General features: G+C 40.8%; 2 protein-coding genes and 1 pseudogene across 5 annotated transcripts in view; 2 read left to right on the forward strand and 1 right to left on the reverse strand.

The window, feature by feature from the left end:
- Positions 1 to 1,801, reverse strand: part of LOC138142113 (hexosaminidase D-like) — a 47,535-nt gene extending 45,734 nt beyond the window's left edge. The window contains exon 1 of the mRNA XM_069063065.1: positions 1,672 to 1,801. Coding sequence (XP_068919166.1) covers positions 1,672 to 1,775 — 104 coding nt within the window. The 5' untranslated portion in view covers positions 1,776 to 1,801. The remainder of the gene's footprint in view (positions 1 to 1,671) is intronic.
- The window catches only part of MLST8 (MTOR associated protein, LST8 homolog), a 29,543-nt gene continuing 7,343 nt past the window's right edge, over positions 1,179 to 23,378 (forward strand). For 2 of the 4 annotated variants that reach the window (XM_069063089.1, XM_069063112.1), the window contains exons 1-2: positions 1,179 to 1,302; positions 22,019 to 22,293. In XM_069063089.1, the coding sequence (XP_068919190.1) occupies positions 22,165 to 22,293 (129 nt within the window). In that variant the 5' untranslated portion in view covers positions 1,179 to 1,302; positions 22,019 to 22,164. Of the gene's footprint in view, positions 1,303 to 1,728; positions 1,867 to 7,950; positions 8,080 to 22,018; positions 22,294 to 23,378 lie in introns of those variants that run through there. The other 2 variants (XM_069063104.1, XM_069063095.1) reach the window with 2 other exon arrangements.
- LOC138142043 (voltage-dependent anion-selective channel protein 2 pseudogene) lies at positions 16,056 to 21,195 on the forward strand (annotated as a pseudogene).

Consider the following 23,378-nt stretch of genomic DNA (forward strand, 5'->3'; position numbering starts at 1 on the left):
GAAAGAAAGAAAGAAAGAAAGAAAGAAAGAAAGAAAGAAAGAAAGAAGAGAATGAAAGAGAGAGACAGAAAGAAAAAGACAGAAAGAGAAAGAAAGGAAGAGAAAGTGATAGAAAGAAAAAGAAAGGAAGAAAAGAAAGACTGAGAACTGATTGAGATCACCAAGAAAGAAATTATAGAGAGAAAAGAGAAAGAACAGGACAGAGATGAATGGTGAGGAAGCAGAGGAGACCGAGAAGTAGACAGACAGAAGGAGAACCAGGAGAGAGAAGCATTTCAAATCCAAGAGAAACAGAATATCCTGAAGGAGGGTGTGGTCAGTAGTATCAAAAACTGCAGAGAGGTCAAGAAGGATAAAAAAAAAAAGCCATCACGTTTAGCCATTAAGAGACTGTTGGAAACCTGCACCTTTCTTGGTGCTTAGGGGGCATTTCATAAGTGTTTGTTGAATAAAGAATAAAGATTTGAGAGAAAGAGCAGATGACAGTGAGGGCAATCTGATAGGAATCAAGGTACATGTCCAGGGGTTAACCTTCATATGAGATTGGCATAAAGGTGGGGGGGGGGGCGGCTTATATTCAGGGCTGAGAGATGTAGAGAAGGGGAGAAGAGAGCTAGTGACATATTGCCTCAATTTAATTTCCCCATTAAAGTATGATGCCAGGCCCTTGGCTGGGGGGTGGGGCGAGGTGGGAAGAAGGCTGCAGTGGGAGGAGAAAAGAGGTCTGGAGCCGATGCGGTGCGGGAGTGCCAGAGAGAATCCATTAGGAAAGAGCAAAAGCTTCAAGAAGCTCAGTTGAAATTAGATAACATAAATTTATAGTGGATGTGGTCAAGCCCATTGCCTGTCCAAGGTCACATGCTCTCATTTTCGCTGCACACAGCTGGGGGTCCTCATCAGGTGGGAGGAAAACCAAGGGCAAGTAGCTCCACGAACTACCAGGGAGGTGTATGGCCACCCAGGTGGTCAGCACTGTCAGATGTGGCTAAAATGTAGAGGAGGCTGAGGACCGAGAAAAGGTAATTAAATTAGGCAGAAGGACTGGATGATTGCCGGTCCCTTCAATATACAAATGAGATGTAGAGGGGACAGCCCCAGGGGCTTCTAAGAAGACGAGAAGTTCCCCCCCCCACCGAACTATGGTTTCATCCAGTTTCCCTTCCCCTCCTTTCCCATGGTTTCGCCCTAGAGCTAAAAGAATGCAATCGATGATTCTATGCTCAGGTTCACTACCCATCGATTCGTTCCGACTCGCCCAGCCGTTCTGAGCCCCGGTGGAATGGGGATCCTTGTGTGAGTGAGGTACGGTGCCTGGGTCCCTGCGGCAGGGGGCTCGGGAGGCAGATTGAGCGGCGTCTGGGGCAAGGGGGGAAGATTTAGGCAGCTGGCGCAACTCCACAGACCCGGTCTGGGACTGAGCTTAAGGTGGCTCCCGACCCTAAAAACCCCCGCCCCGCCAGCTCAACTGTTAAACTGAGCATGCGCCATGGCGACGGCGGTGGCGGTGGAGGCTTAATCTAGGCGGCCGCCTCCTCCTCTCCACCGCCCTCCTTTCTCGAGCCGCGCGCCTGCGCTTCGCACTGCTGCGCCACTCCCTGGCCTGGCAGACGGTGGCTGCCCCCTTGTGGCCCAAATCTGGGCTGCAGGGCTGACAGCCGGGGTCCCTCCTACCTCCTTTCCTCCCGTGTGCTCTGGGTGGGTGAAAAGGGGGACATCCTCTTTCTCCTTTGAGAGGGGGTCCGACCTTCCGGAACGTGGACTCCTGTAAGCCTCATTCGTTCAACAAAGATCTGGGCGTGTAGACACTTGTTATAGTTGGTGTCCCAAAAAACGACAGAAACCTCGTAGATGTCAGGCTCTCAGAAGGTAGGATCTGGGCTATTTTCCGTAGGTCCTAGCACAGTCCCTTACATACTGTAGAAGCTTAATGGATGGTTGTTGGAATGGATATTAGTATAGGCAGCACTTAGCATAACGTGTTGTACCCAGTAGGTGTTTAATACCTATTTTCCGCAATGTTGACATCCAAGACCTACTTCTGCCTTCATAGAGTTAGGGAGCACAGAGCACGTGGTGGAAAGGCTTGATGTATGGGAACTGTTTGTCATCCCTTCTATCTAAACAAGTTTGTCTACCCCGTTTAAATGCAATCTTGGCTTAGCTACTAAAGATTTGAGAAGTGGAGATGAGAGGGGGCCATGTCAGAGACATGGGTAACAGCGTCTGTAAACCTGGACACCGGGAGATGGACTGTCGTTTTGGAGAAGTAGCATCACAATATGATTGAAGCAGAAGTGTATGTGAACAGGAATGTTCTGGGCTGGGCCCCACTCAGGTCAGAACTGTAGTTCAAGTTTAATGTTAAAACGAAATGGAAGTCAGTTAACATTTATTAAGCATCTACTATGTACTAAACTAAGTGCTGTGGAGAAAAGGGGAAAAAGATTCAGATTATTCAGCAATTGACAGAGTGGGTAGAAAGCTGGGTCCGGAGTCAGGAAGATCTGAGTTCAAATATGGCCTCAGACACTAACTGGCTGTGTGACCCTGGGCAAGTCACTTGATTTCTGGTTTTGCTTTGTTTTTCAGTTGCCTCAACTATGAGATGAGGATAATAATAGCACCTTACCTCCCAGGTTTGTTGTGAGGTTCACCTGAGATGTTTGTAAAAAGTACTTAGTGTAGTATCTGTTCCTGTCCTTCCATAGCTACAGGATATCCAATAAAATTAAGTATTGAAGATCTCTCTAGTTGATTTAACTGAATGATGCTCTTATCTGAATTGTCATTCATTTTCCATCAGCCAGATACAGAGAACACCTGAAGTTCCCCCTGGCTGCCTAGTACTCAAGCAATGAGGAAGCCAGTTCAATAGTCTGAGCCTTTGGTTTCAATACTTTTTTGAATGATTTGACCAAAATTTCATATTAAATTAAATTAAATCTCATGAATAAGTATGATGCATTTCCCCACCATGTTTATTAGATTTTGTCAGTTTAAAAAATCAATCAGCTTCATACAGAACAGTGAAATGCCAAAAATAAAAGATACTGTAGGATATATATATATATATATTAATATATATGCATATGTGCACACAGAGATATTTCTTAAAGGCCTTTGGTTTTATTAACTATAATTTTAGGTCACTAAAGACAGATTTTTAAAAAAATAGTATTTTATTTTCCCCCAATTACATATAAAGACAATTTTTAACATTCATTTTTGTTTTTTACAATTTTGAATTCCAAATTTTCCCTCTCCCTTCCTCACCTCCCCCCTCCCTGAGAGAGTAAGCAATTTGATATACATTATACATGTTCAGTCATGTAAAACATTTTATCATATTAATCATATTGTGAAAGAAGACACAGACCCAAAGGAAAAACTTACAGAAAGTGAAAAATAGTATACTTTGATCTGCATTCAGTTCTTTCTCTGTAGGTAGAATTTTTCATCATGAGTTCTTTGGAATTGTCTTGGATCATTATATTGCTGAGAATAGCTAAGTCTTTCACAGTTGATCATTGTATAGTATTGCTGTTACTGGGTACAGTGTTCTCCTTGTTCTACTAGCTTCATTTTGCATCAGTTCATATGCCTTTCTAGGTTTTTCTGAAATCAGTCTGCTTATCATTTCTCATAGCACAGTAGTATTCCATTACAGTCATGCCACAACTTGTTCAGCCATTCCCTGATTGATGGAGAATCCTTCAGTCTCTAATTCTTTGCCACTACAAAAAGAGCTGCTATAAATATTTTTGTACAATTGGTTCGTATTCCCCTTTTTTGTAAAATCTCTGGGATATGGATCTAGTAGTGGTATTGCTGGATCAAAGAGTATACACAATTTTGTAGCTTTTTGGGCCTGGTTCCAAATTGCTTTCCAAAATGATTGTATCAGTTCACAATTACATCGGATAGGTGTGAGGTGGTACCTCAGAGTAGTTTTAATCTGCATTTCTCTAATCAGTAGTGATTTAGAGCATTTTTTCATTTGACTATAGATAGCTTTGATTTCTTTGTCTGACCATTAATCAATTAGGGAATGACTTGTACTCTTATAAATTTGACTCAGTTCTCTACATATTTGAGAAGTAAGGCCTTTATCAGATTTTCCATTTCAATTTACCTGCTGTAAAAATTGTTTCCCAACTTTCTCCTTTTCTTCTAATCTTGGTTTACTTTTGCATTGGTTTTGTTTGTGCAAAACCTTTTTTAATTTAATATAATCAAAGTTGTCCATTTTACATCTAGTAATACTCTCTATCTCTTGTTTGGTCTTAAATTCTTCCCTTCTCCATAAATCTGACAGGTAAACTAGTTCCTTGTTCTCCTAATTTGCTTATGGTCTCATCCTCTATGTTTAAATCATGTACCCATTTGGATTTTGTCTTGTTACATGGTGTAAAATGTTGGTCTGTGCCTAATTTCAATAATATTGCTTTCCAGTTTTCCTAGCAGTTTTTGTCAGAAATTGTGTTCTTGTCCCAAAAGCTGAGGTCTTTGTGTTTATCAGACACTAGACTACTATGGTCATTTACTACTAAGTTTTGTGTAACTACGCTATTCCACTGATCTGCCACTCTGTTTCTTAGCCAGTACCAGATGGTTTTGATGATTACTTCTTTATAATACAGTTTGAGATGTGGTATGACCAGGCCACCTTCCTTCACATCTTTTTTCATTAATTCCCTTGATATTCTTGACTGTTTGTTCTTCCAGATTAATTTTGTTACAACTTTTTCTAGCTCCATAAAATAATTTTTTGTAGTCAGATTGGTATGACACTGAATAAGTAAATTAACTTAAGTAGAATTGTCATTGCCTATCCATGAGCAATTAATATTTTGCCAGTTGTTAATTTCTGACTTTATTTGTGTGGAAAGTGTTTTGTAATTGTGTTCATATAGTTCCTGGGTTTGTCTTGGTGGGTAGATGCCCAAATATTTTATATTGTCTACAGTTATTTTGAATGGAATTTCTCTTTCCTTCTCTAAAGACATTATGAAAATCATTCTTTTAGTTCTCTAAGATGCCCATTGCTGTCACTGTCCACCATAATCGAGCCACTTCTGCATTTCATCAATACTTATCTATAAAGTCTTCCCAAATGAGAATTTCCTGAGGCACCTCAGGAAGGCTTCTAAGCCAAAAAAATCTCTGTGTTTAAAAAGATCAATTAAATATAAAAATTTATATTTAAAAAAAAAGATCAATTTTAGAAGTTGCAAGACTGCACACCCTTGATACTTCTTTGCTCTAAGAATATGGCCTATCCTAACCTTTTGCAGTACTCTCTTCTTTTTTTTTTTATTTGACCCCTTCCACCGGTCTTGTGTTATTTTCTTCTCTTTCTCTTTTACTGTTTCACAGTAAATTTTATAAACTCATTTGGAAAATTCTTCTCTAACCACCATCTACATTTAGTAGCATCAATATGTATTTAAAGTGCTCTGCTGAGGATGAACAGACTCCATAATAAAGGATTTGAAGTGGGTAATCTGTGTCTGACTTGGTATTGCTCCTCGGGTTCCTTTATACTTAGGAGTGGCCTCAGAAAAGTTCGTAGGTATCTCACTAATACCACCTCCACCCACTGAATACATGCAATTGCTACTCCCATCCCAAGCCCTAAAACCCTCCTCAGCCTCAATACCTTTTTAAGGAAAAACTAGTCTAACTTGTATGGGTACAAGAGTTGGGATGTTGCTCCTTCTACAGGGAATGATAAGGTAAAAGTAGCTCAGAGTTAGATTATGGAGAGCCTGAAAAGCCAGTTTCTGTTTTATCCTAGAGGCAATAGGAAACTGCCGAAGGTAGTACAGCCCTCATTATAGAGGACTTCTTGTTCAACACTCTCATTTTACGAATGAGGAAATGTGTAAAGCCTCATCTTAAATTCTCCTCTGATACCTAAGCATGGCATGGGGGTGTCCCCAGGTTCTCCAAGGCCCTATGCCTGTGTCTTCCCCATCCTTAAGAACCCTCCCTTTGGTTTTTCCTCCATTTCTTCACCTCCCTCCTCACTTGTCAGCCACTTGTGGTCTGACTTCTGAATCTACCCTCTGCTGAAATTGGTCTTGAGCAAGTTGGTTTCCTAATTGTTTTTGCTGTGGCATTTTCTGAGTCCCCATCTTGTTTGACCTCTCTACAGCTTTTGATATAGTCAACTACCCACTCTTCTAGACATTTTCTCCTGTTTCCATGACAGTTTTCTTGACTTTTTCTCCTCTTACCTGCCCTTCTCAATTTTCTTCACTGGATCATCCTACCTCTCTCAGTTTATATAAGCAGAGCACCTCAGTACTATATGCTGAGACCTCTTCCTTTCTGTCTCCATATCCTCTATTTTGGTGATCTCATTGGTTCCCATGTCCAGCTGTCATCTCAAAACAGAGCATTCCCAGGTTTATATGTCTAGCTCTAATCTCTCCTCTTAACTCTAGCCTTTCTTTACCAGTTGTCTGTTGACCATATCCATCTTGATATCCTATTAGCAACTCCAATTTAACATGTTCAAACTGACGCCATTTATATTCTTACACCTTGTAGGCCTAGAAGGTGGATCTGTTAGTTTTGAGCCACACACACTTTCATAGCAGTTCATCTTACATTTGGATTCATCGTTCTATGGGGAACCCATTTCATCATCTGAGCCTACAACATCTGAGAAAAGCACCTCTGCCCTCTGAACCATCAAGCACCTAAACACCACATCTTCCCTAGTTTTGTTGAGGCTTCAGATTTCCAGTCATCTAGGTTCATAACCTTGGAGGCATCCTTGATTCTTCTCAACCACCAGTTGCCAAGATCTTATCAATTGAACCTTCACATCATTTCATATTTCATATTCATCTCAGGGATACTACCCTAGTTTAGGCTCTCATTGCCTTATCTGGATTATGGTATCAGTCTCCTAACTGGTCTCCAGTCTCTCCCTTCCCTAATCCTATTCCATATAGCTTTCTAAGGCATAGATCTGACCATTGTCTGTCTTGGGTTCACACATCTTCAATGGCTTCCTGTTGACTTTAGAATAATATAGAAACTTCTCAACCTGACTTTTAAAGCCCTATGCCATCCAGCTCCAACCACCTTATTCTCATTATTCTCATTCACATAGTCTACATTTGAGCCAAGCTGGACTAATCTTTATTAAATTCCAACATAGCATTCCTTCCATCTCTCCTCTCCATGTCTTTCCCCAGTGCTTGGAATGCATTTTTTCCTCCACCCAGCTTTTCATGATTCTTCCAGGTTCAGCTTAGTTGCCATACCCTCTGAGAAGCCTTCCTTCATTCTCCCAGCTGTTAGAGTTAGCTCTCTTTTCTCAAATTACCTTTTGTGGCCTTTTTAATCACTCTAGAATAGAAACTCATTAGGAGCAGAGACTGTTTCACATCTTTTCATCCCTAGTACCCACACCACAGTGCTTTGTATGTAATATGTATGTAATACTTAAATATATGTGAAGCTGGCCACCCAATGGCAGGTTTGGTTTGTGATTTCTCCCCTCCCCTCCTTTCCCATCCTACTTTCTGTGGGTTTTGAACATGTTTTTTAAGTGGTCCAAACTAAACAAAGTCAGTGTTTGATGTCTGATATTCCTATATTAGTCACTTTCCTTGTCTGTGGATGGCTGCCATTGGAAGGAATCAGCTTTTCTCAACCAGATTTTGCATTTTCCTTTCATTAAGTACTTTGATGTACTAATCAGTCAAGAATTATGGATTTACAGAGCACAAAGGCATCTTATAGGCATCTCAAGCAGCTTTCCCAGAAAGGAGAACATGTTTTCATTGAGCCATCTATACTTTGACAGCAGGCCACTTGGATCTGGATTCATCCTTGTGTGGGGAACCTCCCTTTTGCCTCATCTGAGAAAAGCAACACTACCTTAGGCCTCTGAAGCATCATACACCTAAAAGCCTAACCTCTCACCACCAGGGCCACAGACAGGAAGCAAGTATGTTATCCACAAGCAGATTATCTTCTGGATATTCATTATCTGTTATCTTGGAGTGTTGCAAAGGAACTGGCACCAAGCATCAGTTCATCTGCGAACTCAAGCACCAGGTTTGTTTGTTTGTTTGTTTGTTTTTGCTTTTTGGAGGGAAATTGGGGTTAAGTGATTTGCCCAAGGTCACATTGCTAGTAAGTGTTAAATGTCTGAGGCTGGATTTGAACTCAGGTCCTCCTGACTCCAGAACCGGTGCTCTATTCACTGCACCACCTAGCTGCCTCGTACTAGGTATTTTCTGACCCAGATGCCTAACCTGATCTCTTTTCCTTATTAGCCCTATTCTTCCCTGATGTTTGAAGACCAAGAAGAGTCTTATGTTGTCCTTTGTAACCACAGGAAGCTAAAGAGTGGAAGCTTCCCTCATTTTTTGTCTAACAAACTTCCATCTCTCCCTCTCCAAAATCAAAACCAAAACCCTGAGGTGGCTAGTTGGCACAGTGAATAGAGCACTGGCCCTGAAGTCAGGAAAACCTGAGTTCCAATCTGGCCTCAGACACTTAACACTTACTAGCGGTGTGACCTTGGACAAGTCACTTAAACCCAATTGCCCTGCATTCCCTCTCCAAAAAAGCAAAAAACCAAAGAAACAAAAACAACCCCTAGCTCTATTCCCTTCACCTCAGCCCTCCCCTTTCCTGGCCCTTATCGTCTGTTCTCCATTAGTGTTATGCTCCCTAGAACTCCTGTGCTATCACTAGCAGTTCGATTGACTCTAGACCTGTCCTCCCACACGTTTTGCATCATCTGGTACTCACAGGACCCTGGCTATGCCCAGAGAGTATTAGAGCTCTGGTAACCTCTCTTTCCTGGATGCTTCTCTCACATATCCTAACAGAATGGGACACAAGGGAGTTTAGGGATATTTGTTGGTCCTTAGTGTTACTTCTAGACCTTCCCTCCACTGCCATCACTTGTCAAACTTTCCTCCTTTAAGATTAACTTAATCCATCTATTTCACTTTGACCAGATCTTTGCTGCATGTATTTACTAGTCTCCAGCTAATTCTTCCTTTCTCAAGGAATGCAATACCTTATTCATGGTTTTTCTTTCCATTCTAACCCTTCCTTCATACTTTTGGATACTTTAATAAACATTATTTATATCTCCTCAAACATATTGGCCTTCTATTTCATCCACCTCTTCAACTCACTTGACTTACATCTTCCTCTCTGCCATTCACCAGAGTTGGGTATTCTCTCAATCTCACCTTAACCCATGAATTGCTACTCTGATACTCCTTTCTCTGACAATAATTTCTTATTATATCATCTCTACTTTTGTTTCATTCCTCCTAAATCTGTTCTTTGCCTTCACTGTGACCTCTGAGCCTCTATATCTCTCCCTGTTATTTCAGCCCATCACGGATGCTTTCCCTCAGTTTCTACCATTGAAATCTCAACTGTACAGTTAGCCAGTTAACTATACACTATCCTTTCTCTTTGAATACCTTGCCCTCTTGTCCTGTTGCCACACCTTGCCAAATTTCGGTCTTGGGTTATCCCCACCATCCTGTTTTACTTTTGCTTAACTTGCTACTAAATGTCAGTAGAGGAAATTGTACATCCAGTATGACAGATTTATGTTACCTAATCTCCACTGGGCCCTCACTGCTGCATAGGAGTCCTTTTATTCTTTCCTGATGGATGCAAGATTGCATTCCCCATTGAGGTTGTCCCAAACTTCTCTTTCTTCCTTAAGCTATCCTTTCCCCTGTCCTTTTTAGGAGAGGACCCCAGCTCCTGTTTTACAGAAAAAAATTGTCCACCAGTCTTCCTTATCACTTAATCAGCTTTTATTAAGCATATCATTTATCCCAGGCACCAGATTAGAGGAGAGGGGTACAGAGACAAAGTGAAATAGTCTTTGCCCTTGAACTCAAGGAGTTCACATTTCATTGAAGCTAACACCATGTACACATATATATGGATTTAAAATATATACAAAATTAATCCAAGGTAATTTCCTGGGAGGAGATAAGAGGCACAAGAGGACTCTGGGAAAAGCTTCATGTCATAGGAGATGCTTGACCAAGCTTACAAGGAAGCTAGGGATTCAGAGAGGTGGAGGTGAGGAGGGGATAGCCTGTGCAAAGTCACAGATGGGAGAGGTGGGCTGTCTTGTGTGAGAAAGGGCACCTAGCAACAAAATACATGTAATAAATCTGGGAAGGGAGCTGGACCCCTCCTGGGAAGGTTTCTAAGTTCAAACAGAAGAATTTGTATCTGATCCTAGAGGCAATAGGAAGCCACATGGGTTTCTTCCCTGGGTTACAGCACCAAACCCCTCTTCCTTGTTTCTTCCCATTCCCTCTTTACTCTAGTCTCTTAGGAAGAGGGGACCCTTAACTTTGTAAAGGCCAGCTTTTCTATTTATGTCCATCTCCTCTTGTCTGCTCTGGGAACTTACCCTTTCTCCTATACCTCTTCTCTCTCATCGTCAGTCTCTCCTTGCTTCTTCCAGGAACTTATGCTTATACACTCCTCTCTCATCATCAGCCTCTCCTAAATGCATTGGCTCCTCTCTTACTTCTCAATAACATGCTTGTTTTTTTCCCATTCTTAAAAGCTTTGTTAGATGCTGCCACCCCCTCAAGCTTTCATTCTGTATTTTCTCCTTTTAAATATAAACTCCTAGAAAAAGACATCTATACTTACTTCATCAACTGTACTCCTTTTTCAGACCTTTGCCATCTGACTTCACAAACAACCTTTTACTGAAACTATTATTTCCAAAGTTATCAGTTATTTCCAAGGTTAACTGTCAAATCTGACAGCTTTCTCTCAAGTGTTCATCCTATTTGACCTCTGCATTGTTTGACATCATCAGCCCCACGCACTCCCTTCTTCCATAGTTTCTATAACACAGGAGTTGATGATCTCATTCATTTAGGTACTAAAATCTTTGAGAAGAGAGGGACAAGGCTAGTAGGAACACTTGTGTTTCCCTGGATTTCTATAACAAAGTTCTCTCCTGGTTTTCCTGCACCTACCAAACTAATCAGTTTCCTTTTCTAGATCACTCAATTTAACAAGCAATTGTTAAGCTTCTTGTAGTACATTTCCCATCTCCTAAGTGTGGGTATCATTTAGTTCTTGGTCCTCTTTCTCTGTACTCACTCTTCTGTTCAACATATTTAGTCATCAACTATGCAAAATGATTTCCTAGTCTAGATACTTAGCTTTGGTATCTCTTTTGAACTCTATTCCAGCTGCCTACTGTCTGTTTGCATCTGGATGTCCTGCTGGCATCTCATGTTCAACATGGCCAAAGAAGAATTGATTGTTTTCCTTCTCCTGAACTTCCTTATTTTAAAAAAAAAATTTCCATTGCTACCTTTTGTTTCTATATGACTTTTATTTCTGAATACACCCTTCCCCAGTACCCTACTCAAGAAGCAATCCTTTGTAACAAAAACAAAAACAAAAAAGAAAAAATCAATGGAATCAAGTTCCATACCCATGTTGCCCTACTTGTGCAAAGAAGGAAAACAAGTCCTTTCTCTCATCTTTTCTTAACTTGGCCAAACTTGCTTCTAATGATTACCCAGCATTCAATTTCAGTGGATTCATTTTCTTTTAAATAACTATTAATTGGTATATTTTGTTTTTTCATCACCTATATATCCCCATGTATCACTCCTCTCTCCCTGTCCTAGGGAGGTATACTAGAGAACAAAGAATAAAAAGGAGGGGAAAAAACTTCCACAAAATTAACAAGCACACTGAAACAGTCTGGCATTATTTATAGTGTTCTCTACCCATAACCTGCTGCCTTTGCAAAGAAGGGAGAAAGGCTCCTTATCATTTCTCTTTTTGGGAGCCAAGGTTGATTGTTATAATTTTGCAGCATTCAGTTTCAGTGGTTTTGTTGTTCTTTTCATTTGTCTTCTTGTAGTTGTCTGTTGTTTTCCTGGTTCTGCTTTGTTCACTTTACATCAGTTCATATGTCATCCCATGCTTCCTTGGGTGCAATAATGTTCCATTGTACTTATGTAGCCGTTTGTTTAGCCATTCTCCAATTAATGGTTATCTACTTTGTTTCCAGTTCTTTTCAGTCACAAAATGTGATGCTCTAAATATTTCAGTGTTCCTTCCTCTCTGTCTCAGACCTCCTTGCGATGTATGTCCAGCAGTAGGCTCTCTGGCTCAAAGTGTGCACATTTTATTCATGTTCTTAAAATAATTCCAAATTCCTTTCCAGGATGATTAGACCAATGTATACGTCATTCAACAATGAGTTAGTGTTCCTGGCTTCCCACAGTCCCTCCCATCTTTTGTCATCTTTGCCAGTCTGCCAGTGAGATGAAACCTCAGAGTTGTTTCAATTTGCATTTCTCTTATTAGTGGTAAACTTTAATGTGATTGTTAATAGTTTGCAATTCTTTTGAGAACTATGTCCTTTAACCACTTCTTTTTTGTCTTTTTGGAGGGGGGAAGGCAGGGCAATTGGGGTTAAGTGACTTGCCCAAGGTCATGCAGCTAGTTAAGTGTCAAATGTCTGAAGCCAAATTTGAGCTCAGGACCTCCTGACTCCAGGGCTGGTGCTCTATTCACTGCACCACCTAGCTGCCCCAGGAAATATTTCTTGACCTTAACACATTTGTGTTAGTTTAGGTATCAGATCCTAATGAGAAATATTTGATGCAAATTTGTTGTTTTTTTTTAACCCAGTCAATAGCTTCCCTTCTCATCCTAGGTGCATTGATTTTGTTTGCGCAAAAGCTTTTTAAATTTTGTGATAAAAATTGTGATCATCTCCTGACCCTTATTTAGTTAGGAACTCTTCTCTTAGGAAGTGCTATGAAAGGTACCTGATCTGTTTCTTTTTAAAAAAATTTTACGATGTGACCTTTAACATTCAAATTACATACCCATTTGGACAATATTGTGGTATGTGATACAAACCTAATTTGTGCCAAACTACCTTCCAGTTTTGTATTTTTTTAAACAGTTTTTGTCATTTAGGGAGTTGTTTCTCCAAATAGTAATAATAATCATAGCTAATATTTATACAGTGATATAAAAGTTGCACAGTACTTCACATACATTATCCCATTTGATTCTTTTAACCCTTTAAGGAAAGTGCTGTTACTATCCCCATTTTACAAATGAGATAACTGTTAAATTACCTACATAGTTATACAGCTGGTAAGTGTCCAAGGCAGGATTCTAATTCAGAACTTCCTGACTCCAAGAGTGCTGTGGCTACTAGATCACTGAGAAACCTAAAGTAATTTGTATTCTTGGGTTTATTGAACACTGAGATGTTGACTTTGATTGTTTCAGATTCTTCCTTAGCTAGTCCATCCCACCAATAAATAATAATAAATTTTTCTATCTTATGACTACTTCCAAATGGTTTTGATGGTTATGACCTAATTTGAGTTCCAGAATTGCTATTCTCCTTTCTTTCCAAATTTTTTCATTATTTTCCTTGAGATTCTAGGCCTTTTATTCCTCCTAATTTATTTTGTTACAATTTTGCCTAGCTCTAAAAAAGTATCTCCTTGATAGTTTGATGTAACCCTAATTATGTAAGTTCCTTTGGGTAGTTCATATTGATGTGACCCAACCAGCAGCATTGAATATCCCTCCCAACTATTTAGTTGTTTTTTTTGGAGGGCAGTTGGGGTTAAGTGACTTACCCAAGGTCACACAGGTAGGCTTTTGTGTGTGTGTGTGTGTGTGTTAAGTGTCTGAGGCTGGATCTGAACCCAAGTCCTCCTGACTCCAGGGCCAGTGCTCTGCCACCTAGCTGCCCCTATTTAAGTTGTTTTTAAGAGTGTTTTGTAATTGCATTTACATAAGTCTTGAGTATGCTAGGGTTCTCCTACTCCTGGTACCAAAGGTTGCAGTCTTGTTCTCCTTCCTCACACTACATATATAACCCATTGCTAAGGCCTGAGAGGTGCTGTCTTTAAGTGGAAAGCACTGTTGACTCTAGAATTAGAGAATGCGTGTTCAAATCTCATCTCTGAAGCTGACTTACTGTGTCTCTAACCTTGGACAAGTCACTTACCTACCAGGGGTCTTGGTTTCCTCATCTGTAAAAATGGCTTTTGAAGTCCCTCTTCTTCTAAAGCTGTGATCCTCTGATCCTTTTCATTCTACACTCCAGGCCCTCTCTTGTGTCCATCAACTTCTCTGCACACAGTTGGTCAATCCTGCCTGGATCATTGTGATGGCCTCCTAACGGGTCTTCCTGATTCTGGCCTCTGCCTTTTCTACTCCATCTTCCACACAGCTGCCAAAGTAGACTTCCTGAAGCACAGGCCTGACCATGGCACTCTGCTGCTCAAAAATCTTCAGGGACCCTCTATTTCCTTGAGAAGAAGATCCAAAATCCTGGTGGTCAAGACTCTCCATGCTCTGACTCCAGCCAACATTTTCAGTCATTTAAAAATTTTTTTTAAATTTTTTTGTTTTTTTTTTCCTTTATTTTTTAAAAATTTTATTTATTTATTTTTAGTTTTCAACATTCATTTCCACAAGAGAAGGTTTTCAGCCTTATTGCACAGTACTCCCCCTCTTCATGCACTCTCCATCCCGGCCAGTGAACTGCTAGCTGTTTCTTCATGTCTTTGTATTGGTTGAATGGAATCTTTCCTCATCTCTGCCTTTCAGAATCCTTTTCTTCCTTCAGGATTCACCTTCACTACTGCCTCCTTTGCAAAGTCTTCTCCCATTCTTCCAGGTGTAGGTGCTCTCTCCCTCATATCACTGAGTACTTACTTATCTGTGCACATGTTGTAACCACACACACACACACATACACACACACACACACACGTGCTCGCGGCACCCTCTACTCCAGTAGAATGTAAGCTGCCTGAGGACAGGGTAGCAGGAAAACTTACATATAGTAGGCATTTAATAAGTGTTTATTGAATATGATCCTTTTCATTCTGCTGTCTAATTGCGTAGGTAATTTAACAGTTATCTCATTTGTAAAATGGGGATTTGCACCTTCCCCAAAGGGTTGTTGTGAGGATCAAATGAGATAATGTATGTAAAGTACTGTGCAAATTTTACATCATTGTATAAATGTTAGTGTTTTATTGAATCTGATGAATATTTTTGACCACAACAACGCACTGAGGCTGTCTGCTGTTGCATAGGATGGTTATTGTCTGCCTCAGTGGAAGAGTATATAAACAAATGAAATCATGACTCTCAGAAGTAATCAAGCATGTATAAAGCCCTGTGTTGGATGCTGGGGGACAAAGATAAATGAGATACAATTGCTGGCATGGAGCTGAGAGTTCCGATGATTGTTACTTTCTGCAGTGGAACCACGTGCCATCTCTCGACCCATCTTCCTGGGTCATATGTAAGGATGGGAGAGAGACTTGAAGCTGTCATATGAGGAGCCTCTCACCCATCACAGCAGCAGTAGTAGAAGCCTAGAGGTGGCATCTAGAGATCCCGTCATATAATGAACTTTAACTAAATGTGAGACATAACAAAATTTAAATAAGCCACAGTATAGTAAGACACAAAGCTATAATCCAGTGCATTAGAGAATTATGAAACCAAATGCAGTATGATTTCTGGGAAGGCAGGCTGTTCAAGGGGATGTAGGATATGTTATTTGAATTGTACTTTAAAGGATGGATAAGAAGAAAGAAGGGGAAGACAGTCCCAGCCTAGTTAACAGTATGAACAGAGGCAAAAAGGTGAGGGAGTTCAGGAGTTGTACAAGGGGTAAAGATAAGCTCATTTTGATTAAATTGAAGTGTTTGGAGCGGAGTCATATATGTCTGAGGGGGTCAGGTGGCACTTTGTAATAGAGAGCCTTGAATGCTAGGCTAAAGAGTTTTGAACTGTATTTAGGAGGAAAGTCTCATACTCAAGATATACAAATTTATAAGACCAAGAGTCTTCCCCTCATAGATAAAATGTCATATATGAGTGGGTAGTTTTCAGAGGAAGAAATCTAAGCTATCAACAACAGTGTATAAAAAATTGACAAAGTTGGAAAATAAAATGGCAGTTCTTGGAGGAGCTACGGGAAAACAGGCGCATTAATGCACTGTTGGTAGAGCTGTGAATTGATCTAGCTGTTCAGGAAAGCAATTTGGAACTGTGCCCCAAAAGTCACTAAACTGTGCTAAACTGTCACTAAACTACTGACGTAGTGATAACACTCCTAGGCCTGTATCCCAGAGATATCAAAGAAAGAGGCCCATATGTACAAAAATATTTGTAGCAGCTCTTTATTTTTGGTGGCAAAGAACAGGAAACTAAGGGGATGCCCATCAGTTGGGGAATTGCTGTACAGATTATGATATAGGAATGTAATAGAATATTATGTCATAAGAAATGACAAAAGAGATGATGTCAGAGAAACCTGGGAAGACATATAAACAGATACAGAGTAAAATGAGCAGAACCAAGAGAACAAGTTGTACAATAATAATATGAACAAAATAACTTTGAAAGACTTAATGCTTCTCAGTGAAAACAGTTACAGGTTATCAATGATGAAATATATTTTTTACTTCCTGATAGAGAGCTGATGTTCTCCAAATGCAGAATGAGACATACATTTTTGGACATGACTTTGTTTTGTTTAATTATGCATATTTGTTAACTGGAGTTTTGTTTTCTCCCCCCCCCACCCAAATTGAGGAGGAAGGGCTGCCTAGAAGAAGAAAGTTAGGAGTAGGGTTGCCAAAAAAGAGAGTCATTGAAATTTTTATTTTTTAAGCACAGAAGAAAGAGGCCCTATTGTGTCAGGTGACTCTTATGCGACCACGCGATCACCCTCTCCTGGGGCTTTTCCATGTTGTCCTTGGCAGTTCATTATATGCTGAACTTGCCAAGACTGCCAGAAATATTTTCAACAAAGGATTTAGTTTGGGATTAGTGAAACTGGATGTGAAAACAAAGTCTTTCAGTGGAATGGAATTCTTATTATCTGGTTCATCTAAAACAAGCCCTGTGAACTTAAGGGGACTTTGTAAAGCAAATAGAAATAATGTGAATCTGGTCTGATTTTCACAGAAAAATGAAATGTTGATAAACACTTAGAACTGAAATCTCTATAGCAGATCAGATTTACCAAGGTTTGAGGTTGACATCTGACACTACCTTCTCATCAAACTCAGGAAAGAAATAAAAGCAGTTAAATAGTTTGCTTGCAAACAGCAATGTATAAACCTTGGCTATGACACTAATTTTGGTTTGGCTAGAGCAGCAAATCCCAGGTCAGCTATTTTTTATTACTTAAGCAGACTTGCTGGTCACCAGATGACCTTTAAAAGTGCCAAGTCAAAGTTGATTTAGGAATAACTTTGCAGGGAATTACAGGGCTAGCTCCTTCCAGCTGCACACTGAAACAGAATTTGGAGGTTCTTTTTATCAGAAGTGGGCAGCTAGGTGGCGCAGTGGATAGAGTGCTGGACCTAGAGTCAGGAAGATGTCTTCCTGAATGAAAATCCAGCCTCAGACACTTATTATCTGTGTGACCCTGGGCAAGTCACTTATCCCTGTTTGAGCTGGAGAAAGAAATAGCAAAATACTCCAGTATCTTTGTCAAGAGTAAACCCTGAATAGGGTCACAAGGAGTTGGATACAGCTGAAATAACCAAACAACAACAAAATTCATCAGAAAGCATTGTGATGATATTAATACTTCTATAAACCTAGTTTGGACATCATGTCCCTCTTGTGCTCACTTTGGCATTTCAGCTAATATCAGATGGATCCCATTGCTTCTATTTCTGCATAAGTCACCAGTTCTCATTTCACTGAAGTTGGCTACACTCAGACAGACCCTGAAGCCTTATGTGAAGCTTACATTGTTTACCCTGGTTAAAAAGAAAGACCATTTAATGCTGAAGGTCACAGGCTGGGGCTCGCCTTGGTCAGAGCCTTAGTACAACTGAGAAAAACCTGTGGAGAGGAGATAGCAGAATATTTGACCATAAAATATAAGAAATGATCCAAATAACAGCTATATTTTATTCAGACAGTTACCTGCTAATTTCTGATTAAATTGGTGATCTATCTAGTTAGCAATGCTGCAGTAGTGCATATATTACCCATACATACAGTGCATACATCATTTAAATATATTTGGTTGCCTGTTGACACAACCTACCAATAATGAAATAGACCTTCATGGATACTGCAAAAACACACAGAAGAAAACAAGGAAAGACAGAAAGAATTACAAACAAACAATACAGCTTTGAAAGTTCTGTGTTGAATTTATCATATATTTTATTCTTTTATGTGTGTGTGTGTGTGTGTATATTTTAAACATTTGATTTTAAAACTTTGAATTCCAGATTCATTCCCTTCCTCCCTTGTCACCCACCCTTACTGGGAAGATAAGCAATCCAATATAGGTTGTACATGTGTAGCTATGCAAAACATTTCCATAGTAGATATATTGTAAAAGACTGACTATATTTCTCTCCCTCTTATCCCACCTCCCACTTGTTCTAATCTCTACTTTGATCCTGTCCTTTTTCAAAAGTGGGTACTTCCAACTTCCCTCCCCACCCAGCCTGCCCTCCCTTCCATCATCCCCCCTCTCATCCCTTTCCCCGCTACTCTCCTATAGGGTGAGATACCCTATTTAGTGTGTATGTCATTCCCTCCCTAAGCCAAATTCAATGAGAATAAGGTTGACCAGGGTCGGCCAGGTGGCTCAGTGTGTAAGAGCACTGGCCCCAGTGTCGGGATGACCTGAGATCGAATCCAGGCTCAGATACTTAGCACCACACCCAGAAATAACTGGCCGTGTAACCTTGAGCAAGTTACTTAACCCCAATTGCTTAAAAAAAAAAGAGAGAATAAGGTTGACTCATTCCCTTTTGACTTCCTGTTCTTCCCCTCCTTTGTAACTATTTTCCCTTACCTCTTCTATATGAGATAGTTTACCCCAATCTGTCTCTCCCCATCTCCTCTCATTATATTCCTCTTTCACCTCTTAATTTTACCTTTTAAGTATCATCCCTTCCTGTTAAACTGGTCCTGTGCCCTCTATCTATGTATACCAGTATACATACATACACATATTCACATATACCCTCCTCTATAGACATATATATGTATGTGTATATATACACATTTCTATTCCCTTCAATTATTTTGATACTGAGAAAAGTTTCATAAGTTACAATTATCATTTTTCCATGTAGGGATGTTAATAGTTTAACTTTGATAAGTTCCTTATGATTTCTTTTCCCTGTTTACCTTCTCATGCTTCTCTTACTTCTTGTATCTGAATGTCAAATTTTCTATTCAATTCTGGTTTTTTCATCAAGAATGCTTGGAAGTCCTCTATTTCATTGAATGACCATATTTTCCCCTGAAACATGATACTCAGTTGTGCTGGGAAGGTGACTCTTGGTTTTAATCCCAGTTCCTCTGCCCTCCGGAATATCATATTCCAAGCCCTTCAATCCTTCAGTGTAGAAGCTGCCAAATCCTGAGTTATCCTGATCATGTTTCTTCCTGGATGCTTGTAATATTCTCTCCTTGATCTGGGAATTCCGGAGCCTGGCTATAATATTCCTAGGAGTTTTCTTTTTGGGATCTTTTTCAGGAGGTGATTGTTAGATTCTTTCAACCTCTGTTTTGCCTTCTGGTTCTAAAACATCAGGGCAGTTTTCCTTGAGAATTTCGTGAAGGGTGATTTCTTGGTTCTTTTTTTGATCATGGTTTTCAGGTAGTCCAATAATTTTTAAATTCTCTCTCCTGGATCTATTTTCCAGGTCAGTGGTTTTCCTGGTGAGATATTTCACATTGCTTCTATTTTTTCATTAGTTTTGATCTGTTTAATAGCATCTTGATTTCTCATAAAGTCACTAGCTTCCATTTGCTCCAATCTAATTCTGAGGGAATGATTCTCTTCAGAATTTTGAGATTCTTTTTCCATCTGGCAAATTCGGCTTTTTAAGGCATTCTCCTCATTGCCTTTTTGAGCCTCTTTTGCTATTTGAGTTAGTCTTTTTTTTAAGGTGCTATTTTCTTCAGTCAGGTTGTTGACTCTCATTTCATAATTTTCTTGCATCATTCTCATTTCTCTTCCCAATTTTTCCTCCACTTCTCTATTTGGTTTTCAGAATCCTTTTTAAGCTCCTCTATGGCCTATAACCAGCTCGTATTTTTCTTTGAAGCTTTTGGTGCAGGAGTTCTGACTTCACTGTCTTCCTCCTGTTCCATGCTTTAATCCTTTTTGTCCCCAAAATAGGAGTCTGATGTTGGATTCCTCTGTTTGCTTTGCTTCCCTTGTTTACTCATGTTGCCACTCAGTTACTTGACTTTTGGGCTTTTTGCCACAATAGAACTCTGCTACCAGACGGGGGAGCTTAGTACCAAACACTGGGGTTTTCTCAGCTGCCGAAGGTATTAGTTGGGTGCCCTCTCTGAAGCCTCCACACGCTCTGGCAAGCTGATCACACACCCCAGGACCTCCTCCCTAGACTGCAATCCAGATCCAAGCAGGTTAAAGCAAGAGCGATTACCCCTCAGACAGGTCTCTTGGTCCCCCTACAGTCTGCAGGCCAAAGCTGAAACTGCCACGTGGCTGCGGCTTCACCACAGCGTCAGCGCCTCACCGGCTTCTCCCTCCAGGGGGTAAAGGCCAGACTGCACTCCCAAACTACTGGATCCCAAAGTCCCGACTGTACTGACCTCTCACTTTGTCCTTAGCATCTATGGGTTGATAATTCTGGATACAGCCACAGCTGCTGGTGATCTGAAGTCCCTCCAGCTGGCGGCTGGTCAGGCCTGCCGTGGGGCTAAAACCTCAGGCTGGCATGGGGCTGGGCTTGGCTCCCAGAGTGCTGCGCTGCCTGCTCCCTGTGGGCCTGCTGGGCTGTTCTCAGCAGGAGATTAGTTTCTCTGTGTCATTTTGTGTGTTCTGCAGCTCCAAAGTTTGTTTAGAGTCCCCTTTTACATGAATTGGAGGTGGTGGGAGCCAGAGCCTTGCAGAAGTGCTGTTTCTTCTCTGCCATCTTAACTCCACCCCAACTCAAGGACTCCACCAGGCCATTAGTGAATTCAGGAAGAACTTTTACTTAATGTTCTTGCAAGAATCTATCATATACTTTGAAAGAAAAGCAAGCTACATAGTAGAGATCCACAGTTTCATCTTCTACTATATACCATAATATATATACTTCTACTATATACCATAATATAGATATACTATATACATGTGTTCTACTACACACACACACACACACACACACACACACACACAGAAATGTTCATTTTCCTTTGTATTTATGAAGTTCAGAATTAAAAAAAAATAAAAATTTGGGGGTGGCTAGGTGGCGCGGTGAGTAAAGCGCTGGCCCCGGAGTCAGGAGGACCTAGGTTCGAATCCAGCCTCAGACACTTAACACACACACACACACACACACACACACATACACACACACAAAACAACCCAGCTGTGTAACCTTGGGCAAGTTACTTAACCCCAATTGCCCTCCAAAAGGCAAAATAAATAAATAAATAAATAAATAAATGGATGAATGAATGAATGAAAATTCAAAACTTTAATAGGTGATAGGGAGCCACTGGATATTTTTGACATGGCAGGTGACATCATTTTTGTGTGAGAAAGATGATTCTGGCACTTTAACATGGATAGGAGAGGGGAGAGAATAGATGTAAGAAAGACCTATTGCAGTGTTCTAGGTGGACACTGATGAAAGCCTTGTTCTAGGTGGGCACTAATGAAGGCCTCTCCTAGTGGTAATAGGAGAGGGACACAGAGGTTTTGCAAAAATGAAATTGATAGAATATTTTAACCAATCAGATGTGAAGGATGAAAGAGAAGGATGAATGGAAGATAATAACCAAGGTTATGAACATGAGAGATAGCTTGTATTGGGAGAAGATCAGTAGATATGGATCTGAATAGTAATAAGTAGCATTGATAGAGTATTTCAGAGTTTACAAAGTACTGTCCTTACAACTTCCCTGTGAGGTAGGTATTGTGATCATTCTTATCTCCATTTTACAGATGAAGAAGCCAAGACTCCAATCGGCTAAGTAACTCACCTTTAGGCGTGTTTAGGAATCTGCAGAGTGAGCCATCTCACTTCAGCTCCAGTGCCCTCTCCTGTGGGAGGTCACCTTCCACAAGCCTGTCTTTTGAAGGGTCAAATCATGAACACCTCTCAGGGAACTGTGGGCAGCGACCCCGTCATCCTCGCCACAGCTGGCTATGACCACACCGTACGCTTCTGGCAGGCACACAGTGGGATATGTACCCGCACAGTGCAGCACCAAGACTCGGTATCCTTTGGAGTGGGGAGCCCTTCCAGGTTTGGAATGGCCTGTGGAATAGGGGCCATTGTTACTCTAGAGCTTGAGCTAATGTGGGATAGGGGGTGCTGTAAGAGTGAGGGGAGGGTGAGACACCATTCCTACCTCAGGGAGTGCTCACTGTAAGACAGTGTGTGATTGAGGCAGCTACATGTTGAGTCAGGAGTCAGGAAAACGTGAGATTGAAGCTTGCCTTAGACATTTGTGAACTGTGTGACTCTAGGCAAGCTGCTTAACCTCTCTGTGCCACACTTTCTTCATTTATAAAACAAGGCACTTGTAGGGACAGCTAGGTGGCAGAGTGAATAGAGCACCAGCTCTGGAGCCAGGAGGACCTGAGTTCAAATGTGACCTCAGACACTTGACACTTAATAGCTGTGTAACCTTGGGCAAGTCAACCCAAATTGTCCAGCCTTCCCCCCTCCAAAAAAAATGAGGCAGTTGGACTCAGTGACATTTTGAGATGCCTTCCAGCTCTGTATCTATGACCCTTTAAGTCTTACTTTGTGTGAGGATCTTAGGGAATCATGCAGTCCAACCTTCTCATTTTACAGAGAAGGAAACTGAGGCCTAGTGAGGAGAAGTAACTTCTCCAAGGAGATATATCAAGTTAATGGCGAAGGCAATACTAGAATTGAGTTCGTCTCAATCAGTAAACATTTGAGCACCTGCTGTGTGCCAGATACTGTGCTCGGTATCCAGTGCTGTTTCTGTTCCTCTACATTGCCTCTTGAGAGGTGGGTGAGGTCTATAGTAATTGAACAAGGAAGGCTTCCTGCAGGAAATAGGATTGGAATTAGACATTGAAAGAGACTGAGGAGGGAGGGAGGGAGGTGAGAACAGCATGGGTAAAGATGTAGGGGCAGGAGGGGAGCAGAAGGAGGGAGAAGAGTTGGAGAAGTAAGACAAAATTATGTTAAGGAGGCCTCGAATGCCGGGCTAAGCAGTTTGGCCTTGCTGCATAGGGCCATGAGAGCCCTGTCTTGCAGATGCCTCTTATATGTGTTTGTGCCTCTTCCTGCTCTGCCTCCCCACCTGTCCCAGGCCTAAGGCTT

The sequence above is a fragment of the Petaurus breviceps genome, unplaced genomic scaffold, assembly GCF_028583685.1.
Source record: "Petaurus breviceps papuanus isolate PSGF00001 unplaced genomic scaffold, PetGlider_PUasm1.0 138, whole genome shotgun sequence".
In the NCBI taxonomy this organism is placed as follows: Eukaryota; Metazoa; Chordata; class Mammalia; order Diprotodontia; family Petauridae; genus Petaurus; species Petaurus breviceps.